General features: G+C 33.3%; 1 protein-coding gene across 1 annotated transcript; it reads left to right on the top strand.

The window, feature by feature from the left end:
* The first annotated feature begins 7,804 nt into the window (after positions 1-7,804).
* LOC140057710 (uncharacterized) lies at positions 7,805-8,305 on the top strand. Its single transcript, XM_072103430.1, has one exon. It carries the CDS (start codon positions 7,805-7,807, stop codon positions 8,303-8,305), a length of 501 nt encoding a protein of 166 aa, XP_071959531.1.
* The last annotated feature ends 744 nt before the right edge of the window (positions 8,306-9,049 follow it).

The following is a 9,049-nucleotide window of genomic DNA, read 5'->3' as shown; positions in this document are numbered from 1 at the left end:
AAAATGCGATTTGAAGGTATTCTGAGCACTTTGGTGTTTTTATGTTAACAAGTTTTTTCGAAAATCACAAAATGGTCTAAAACGTCTCCAAATGCGATTTGAAGCTATTTTGTAAACTTTGATGTTTTGTGTGAAAAAGTTTTTTCGAAATGCTCAAAATGGTCTAAAACGTTTTTAAATACGATATTAAGCTATTTTGTGGACTTTGATGTTTTTGTGTGAAAACTTTTAACGAAATGTTCAAAATGGTCTAAAACGTTTTCCCATATCTTATTAAGCCATTTTGTGCAATTTGATGTTTTTGTGTTTTTGTTTCATCGAAATGAACAAAATGGTCTAAAACGTCTCCAAATGCGATTTAAAGCTATTCTGTACACTTTGATGTTTTGTTTGAAAAAATTTTGTCGAAATGCTCAAAATGGTCTAAAACGTTTTTAAATACGATATTAAGCTATTTATTACTCTTTGATGTTTTTGTGTGAAAAGTTTTAACGAAATGCTCAAAATGTGATTTTAAGCACTTTGATGTTTTTGTGTAACCAAGTTTCATCGAAATGCACAAAATGGTCTAAAACGTCTCCAAATGCGATTTCAAGCTTTTCTAAGCACTTTGGTGTTTTTATGTTAACAAGTTTTTTCGAAAATCACAAAATGGTCTAAAACGTCTCAAAATGCGATGTGAAGGTATTCTGAGCACTTTGGTGTTTTTATGTTAACAAGTTTTTTCGAAAATTACAAAATGGTCTAAAACGTCTCAAAACACGATTTGAAGGTATTCTGAGCACTTTGGTGTTTTTATGTTAACAAGTTTTTTCGAAAATCACAAAATGGTCTAAAACGTCTCCAAATGCGATTTGAAGCTATTTTGTAAACTTTGATGTTTTGTGTGGAAAAGTTTTTTCGAAATGCTCAAAATGGTCTAAAACGTTTTTAAATACGATATTAAGCTATTTTGTGGACTTTGATGTTTTTGTGTGAAAAGTTTTAACGAAATGCTCAAAATGTGATTTTAAGCACTTTGATGTTTTTGTTTAACCAAGTTTCATCGAAATGCACAAAATGGTCTAAAACATCTCCAAATGCGATTTGAAGCTTTTCTAAGCACTTTGGTGTTTTTATGTTAACAAGTTTTTTCGAAAATCACAAAATGGTCTAAAACGTCTCCAAATGCGATTTGAAGGTATTCTGAGCACTTTGGTGTTTTTATGTTAACAAGTTTTTTCGAAAATCACAAAATGGTCTAAAACGTCTCCAAATGCGATTTGAAGCTATTTTGTAAACTTTGATGTTTTGTGTGAAAAAGTTTTTTCGAAATGCTCAAAATGGTCTAAAACGTTTTTAAATAAGATATTAAGCTATTTTGTGGACTTTGATGTTTTTGTGTGAAAAGTTTTAACGAAATGCTCAAAATGTGATTTTAAGCACTTTGATGTTTTTGTGTAACCAAGTTTCATCGAAATGCACAAAATGGTCTAAAACGTCTCCAAATGCGATTTGAAGCTATTCTGTACACTTTGATGTTTTGTGAGAAAAAGTTTTGTTGAAATGCTCAAAATGGTCTAAAACGTTTTTAAATACCATATTAAGCTATTTTGTGCACTTTGATGTTTTTGTGTGTAAAATTTTATCGAAATGCTCAAAATGGTTTAAAACGTCTCCAAATGCGATTTGAAGCTTATCTGTACACTTTGATGTTTTGTGTGAAAAAGTTTTGTCGAAATGCTCAAAATGGTCTAAAACGTTTTTAAATACGATATTAAGCTATTTTTTGCTCTTTGATGTTTTTCTGTGAAAAATTTTAACGAAATGCTCAAAATGGTCTAAAACGGTTTCTACTGTGATTTTAAGCACTTTGATGTTTTTGTGTAACCAAGTTTCATCGAAATGCACAAAAGGGTCTAAAACGTCTCCAAATGCGATTTGAAGCTTTTCTAAGCACTTTGGTGTTTTTATGTTAACAAGTTTTTTCCAAAATCACAAAATGGTCTAAAACGTCTCCAAATGCGATTTGAAGGTATTCTGAGCACTTTGGTGTTTTTATGTTAAGTTTTTTCGAAAATCACAAAATGGTCTAAAACGTCTCAAAACACGATTTGAAGGTATTCTGAGCACTTTGGTATTTTTATGTTAACAAGTTTTTTCGAAAATCACAAAATGGTCTAAAACGTCTCAAAATGCGATTTGAAGGTATTCTGAGCACTTTGGTGTTTTTATGTTAACAAGTTTTTTCGAAAATCACAAAATGGTCTAAAACGTCTCCAAATGCGATTTGAAGCTATTTTGTAAACTTTGATGTTTTGTGTGAAAAAGTTTTTTCGAAATGCTCAAAATGGTCTAAAACGGTTTCTAATGCGATTTGAAGCTATTCTGTACACTTTGAAGTTTTGTGTGAAAAAGTTTTCTCGAAATGTTCAAAATGGTCTAAAACGTTTTCCCATACCATATTAAGCCATTTTGTGCAATTTGATGATTTTGTGTAACCAAGTTTCATCGAAATGAACAAAATGGTTTAAAACGTCTCCAATTGCGATTTGAAGCTTTTCTGAGCACTTTGGTGTTTTTATGTTAACAAGTTTTTTTCGAAAATCACAAAATGGTCTAAAACGTCTCCAAATGCGATTTGAAGGTATTCTGAGCACTTTGGTGTTTTTATGTTAACAAGTTTTTCCAAAATCACAAAATGGTCTGAAACGTCTCAAAACACGATTTGAAGGTATTCTGAGCACTTTGGTGTTTTTATGTTAACAAGTTTTTTCGAAAATCACAAAATGGTCTAAAACGTCTCAAAATGCGATTTGAAGGTATTCTGAGCACTTTGGTGTTTTTATGTTAACAAGTTTTTTCGAAAATCACAAAATGGTCTAAAACGTCTCCAAATGCGATTTGAAGCTATTTTGTAAACTTTGATGTTTTGTGTGAAAAAGTTTTTTCGAAATGCTCAAAATGGCCTAAAACGTTTTTAAATACGATATTAAGCTATTTTGTGGACTTTGATGTTTTTTTGTGAAAACTTTTAACGAAATGTTCAAAATGGTCTAAAACGTTTTCCCATATCATATTAAGCCATTTTGTGCAATTTGATGTTTTTGTGTTTTTGTTTCATCGAAATGAACAAAATGGTCTAAAACGTCTCCAAATGCGATTTAAAGCTATTTTGTAAACTTTGATGTTTTGTGTGGAAAAGTTTTTTCGAAATGCTCAAAATGGTCTAAAACATTTTTAAATACGATATTAAGCTATTTTCTGGACTTTGATGTTTTTGTGTGAAAAGTTTTACCGAAATGCTCAAAATGTGATTTTAAGCACTTTGAGGTTTTTGTGTAACCAAGTTTCATCGAAATGCACAAAATGGTCTAAAACGTCTCCAAATGCGATTTCAAGCTTTTCTAAGCACTTTGGTGTTTTTATGTTAACAAGTTTTTTCGAAAATCACAAAATGGTCTAAAACGTCTCAAAATTCGATGTGAAGGTATTCTGAGCACTTTGGTGTCTTTATGTTAACAAGTTTTTTCGAAAATTACAAAATGGTCTAAAACGTCTCAAAACACGATTTGAAGGTATTCTGAGCACTTTGGTGTTTTTATGTTATCAAGTTTTTTCGAAAATCACAAAATGGTCTAAAACGTCTCCAAATGCGATTTGAAGCTATTTTGTAAACTTTGATGTTTCGTGTGGAAAAGTTTTTTCGAAATGCTCAAAATGGTCTAAAACGTTTTTAAATACGATATTAAGCTATTTTGTGGACTTTGATGTTTTTGTGTGAAAAGTTTTAACGAAATGCTCAAAATGTGATTTTAAGCACTTTGATGTTTTTGTGTAACCAAGTTTCATCGAAATGCACAAAATGGTCTAAAACGTCTCCAAATGCGATTTGAAGCTATTCTGTACACTTTGATGTTTTGTGAGAAAAAGTTTTGTTGAAATGCTCAAAATGGTCTAAAACGTTTTTAAATACCATATTAAGCTATTTTGTGCACTTTGATGTTTTTGTGTGTAAAATTTTATCGAAATGCTCAAAATGGGTTAAAACGTCTCCAAATGCGATTTGAAGCTATTCTGTACACTTTGATGTTTTGTGTGAAAAAGTTTTGTCGAAATGCTCAAAATGGTCTAAAACGTTTTTAAATACGATATTAAGCTATTTTTTGCTCTTTGATGTTTTTCTGTGAAAAATTTTATCGAAATGCTCAAAATGGTCTAAAACGGTTTCTAATGTGATTTTAAGCACTTTGATGTTTTTGTGTAACCAAGTTTCATCGAAATGCACAAAAGGGTCTAAAACGTCTCCAAATGCGATTTGAAGGTATTCTGAGCACTTTGGTGTTTTTATGTTAACAAGTTTTTTCGAAAATCACAAAATGATCTAAAACGTCTCCAAATGCGATTTGAAGCTATTTTGTAAACTTTGATGTTTTGTGTGGAAAAGTTTTTTCGAAATGCTCAAAATGGTCTAAAACGTTTTTAAATACGATATTAAGCTATTTTGTGGACTTTTATGTTTTTGTGTGAAAAGTTTTAACGAAATGCTCAAAATGTGATTTTAAGCACTTTGATGTTTTTGTGTAACCAAGTTTCATCGAAATGCACAAAATGGTCTAAAACGTCTCCAAATGCGATTTGAAGCTATTCTGTACACTTTGATGTTTTGTGAGAAAAAGTTTTGTTGAAATGCTCAAAATGGTCTAAAACGTTTTTAAATACCATATTAAGCTATTTTGTGCACTTTGATGTTTTTGTGTGTAAAATTTTATCGAAATGCTCAAAATGGGTTAAAACGTCTCCAAATGCGATTTGAAGCTATTCTGTACACTTTGTTGTTTTGTGTGAAAAAGTTTTGTCGAAATGCTCAAAATGGTCTAAAACGTTTTTAAATACGATATTAAGCTATTTTTTGCTCTTTGATGTTTTTTAGTCCAGTCAATCTACCGATAGACCCAAAACAAATTGCAATAGTTTCCGAACCTTTTTTATTTGATTCTATATGTTCCTGGAAGAAACATTTCCAAAATCTACCAAAATCGGTTCAGTGGAACATACTTTTTTAAGGGGTCAAGAGGTCATGAGGGTCAAATTATATATTTGTATATCTCAGTAACCGCTTGGCCGAACTTGGTAATTTTGGTGTCAAACAATTCAGAAGACCCATATTTATATTCACTCTAATGAAAGTTTTTTATCAAAAATGACCGGAATCCATGTTTTTGACCCTTGACTTATTATTTTGGCATATTCATATCTCGGTAACCACTGGGCGTAAACAAGCGTTTTTGGTGTCAAATTACCCAGAAGGTCTATGTTTATATTCACTCTAATGAAAACGTTTTGTGTATTATGACCAGACGACATCATTTTGACCTTTGACATATATTCATTATTTTATATTATTTCACTAATTAAATTTTTTGTATCTCGGTGACCAATAGGCGTAACTTCGTAATTTTTGTGTTAATCAATTCAGAAGACCCTTATTTATATTCACTCTAATAAAACTTTTTACAAAAAAATGACCGGAAACTACTCTTTTGACCTTTGACCTATTATATTGGTATATTCATATCTTTGTAACCAATGGGCGTAGATGAGCATTTTTTGTGTCAAAATATTCAAAAGGTCTATGTTTATATTCAGTCTAATGAAAAAGTGTTGTGTGTTATGACCGGAAGTCATCGTTTTGACCGATATTCTTTATTTCATATCTCACTAAATATATTTTTTGTATCTCGATGACCAATAATAAGCGTAACTTTTGTGTTAAACAATTCAGAAGAACCATATTTATTTACTCTAATGAAACTTTTTTTACAGAAAATGACCGGAAGCTTTCAACTATTATATTTATATATTTGCATCTTTGTGAACTATGGGTTTAGATGAGCATTTTTTGTGCCAAACAACTCAGAAGGATATCCAATAAAAAATGTCTGTGTATATAGTCAATGCGAAAGTAATTATTTTTACTTTAGATATCTATCCAGAAAACGTTTAGTAATTGGGGCAATATATTGGTGTTATATTTCTTCATAGATCAGCACCCAAGATAACATTTAACTATTCATTATTCTGTTTATATTTACTCTAAAAACACACAAAACAGAAAAACATCCAAATAGGCCTGGTTGAGAATATTTACCAATCGTCTGATTTTACAAACCCATTGTTGAATCTTCAGAGTCGGTATCTTCATTATCATCTAGTGAAATGTTTGCGCATACACCTCGACACTCACTACATGCCATGGAGCAATCTAATCAATTGTTCCTACAGCTGCATTTCATATTATAGCAGCCTGTTTTGCATTTGCATCTTATGATTTGTAGGAGCGATTGTGGTGCTGGGGGGTTGTCCGTCAAATATGGTATCATCCTGCCTTGGCTGATCTTCCATCCATATTTATCTGGAGGTACATTTTCTTCATTTCCAAGCCAAACTTGAACTTGTTGGTACACCCTTAGACTATGATACTTTGCCGCTGATGCCGTTGGAGGTAAAGAACGTGGATGAACTGCTTTAGTACTGCATGTAGTCTTTTCATGAAATTTACGAAACCTCAATTCATCTAGGTTTTCATTATCGCTGCTACCATACAAAGACAAAATGGCGTTATTACCCGCTGCAATTACCTCCTGTCTGTTTGCCTTACAAGTCATAAACACTTTCGCTTGTTAAGAAAAGAAACAGTCACTTCTTACTTTAGTTACTGCTTTGATTTTCCCAATACCAAAAAATCGCGATGTCGTGTCACATCCAAGGAACGCGTGACAAAATAGGATATATTTACAAACATCGCTGCCAAGGTCAAGTCTTGTTGCTGCAATGTTCCAACATCGTTGCACCTTTTTAGTTTCTTTCCTTTGGTTTGGCTTGAACCATACATTATGTTTGGTGTGACCACCATGGTGGATAAGGAGGACCAGGATATCTGTATCATCTGCGATGACAACCGTGCCTATTTGTTCTGCACAGGACAGAGCCATCTTCGACACAAGATAGTCAGCGTCAGCTTCTGCGTGGTGAACAGTAAAACCGTCTTTTTCAAGACTATTTCCCAAAATCTTAATGAATCTTTGTTTGTTTTGAACGTTTGACAGAAATTCTTCTTTTTTGGTTTGCAAGGTCATAGATTGGTCAAAGTGTACAGCTACACCACCACCACCATTTCTCCTTGTATGTGTACAGTCTTTTGTACTTAGTGAGTTATCGTACCCATCAAAAACAACAATGGGTTTTCCATATTTGTGAGAAACATATTTAGTGTATACTCTCATAATGTCACCCCATAAAGCCCCTCTTGTCCATGGAATTTTATGAAGTAGTGCTCCTCCATCTAAGACGTACTGAATTTGATCAGGAGGTTCTGGAGCAACCTCGATTGCTGTTGACCACAAACTATCAGCTAAACTAGTTTCATTTGCAGACCTCATCTTATCTGGTGATTCAAACAATCTAAATATATCTGATATATCTGATCTAAAGTATGGATGTTTGCAGATGACACTAAGATGTTTAATGTTGTGTATGATAACAGAAATGATACTGTTCAAAATGATCTCAAGGCATTATCCGATTGGTCTAAAAGATGGCAGCTGAAATTCAACATCAATAAATGTAAAGTAATACATTATGGAAATTCAAATCCACAAATGCAATTCACTATGCCAACAGAGGAAGGTGACGAGGATCTGCCAAATGCCAATACCGAAAAGGACCTTGGAGTTACTTTTGATCAGTCTTTTCACTACATACGAATGAAGCTGTAAATAAAGCAAATAGACTCATTGGATTGGTAAGGCGATCTTTTGCTTACATGGATAAGGATATGTTCCTGCCCCTTTATAAAAGTATAATTCGACCTCATCTGGAATACGCAAGCTGTATATGGTACCCTCTCCTAAAAGGTGATTTGGATAAGCTTGAAAGAGTGCAGCGTAGGGCCACTAAAATTGTCAAAAAGTTAAGAGATAAATCTTACGATCAGAGATTAAAAGAGCTTGGATTACCTACACTGAATTACAGAAGAAGGAGAGCGGACATTATACAAGTGTTTAAAATTATCAAGGGCTTGGATGATATTGAAGCCGAAACCTTTTTTGACTTTAGAGAGGTCAGTAGAACAAGGGGCCATCAATTCAAATTAAGAAAGCCAAGAGCCCGACTGAAAATCAGAAGCCACTCCTTTTCATGTAGAATCGTCAACACATGGAACAATCTATACCACACTACAGTACAAGCAGAAAACATAAATGCATTCAAGGATCAACTAAACAAAGACAGAGCAATGGGAGATAAATTTTGCTACCAATTCTAGATAAATACAGAAGAAATGGAGGGCGTTTAAAAGGCATTTGCCTTAATCAAGAGCCCGAAGATTCAAGTAAGTAAGTAAGAGTAAGATACATTATGGCATCTTGTGCCGGCAGTTACAAGTCGTTCAAATAGAAGTAAAGGATCTACATTGACCACATCATCTTTTATCTTCAATGCGCTTTTAGAGTTCATTGTAATGGATTGGCTCTTTTTCCGAAATGTGTAGTCGGCGACCTTTTGGTTTGTCTTTTGATTGCACAATTTGTTGACCTACATGCTTGGCATTGTCACAGTCTACATTGATATGTGCCGTCACTCCAGTTGCAATGTTTCTCAGTGATTTTGTACTGTCTGTATTGAATGGATTTTGCTGTGTCAGATACCTTGATATGTCTTGTACATCACTGAGGTCCTTCATCTTTCTGGCATATGTTGTTTCTTTATGTTGTTCACTGGTAGTATACGAAACGTTACTGAACTCTTGCATTGAATGATTGATCTTGGCGCAGACTGGAGTTGAAAGGACCCACCCAGACAAGTCGTTGAATTTCTGTTAATCCTCGCCCTCTTGTTAGACCTCCTCTTGTTTTTATGCTACGCATAAGACACTGTTCTATGGCAAGATCAGTTGATATTCCAGCCCAACGTCTGTCAGATCGCCGCACTTATTATTTGGTCAAATTTAAAATGTTATACTCGAGACTCGAGGTTTATTCATGACACGACTAGAAAATGTTAACGGTCA

The sequence above is a fragment of the Antedon mediterranea genome, chromosome 8 (assembly GCF_964355755.1).
Source record: "Antedon mediterranea chromosome 8, ecAntMedi1.1, whole genome shotgun sequence".
Classification (NCBI taxonomy): Eukaryota; Metazoa; Echinodermata; class Crinoidea; order Comatulida; family Antedonidae; genus Antedon; species Antedon mediterranea.
The sequence above is the reverse complement of the archived record's forward strand: the minus strand, read 5'-3'. Positions and strand labels throughout refer to the sequence as shown.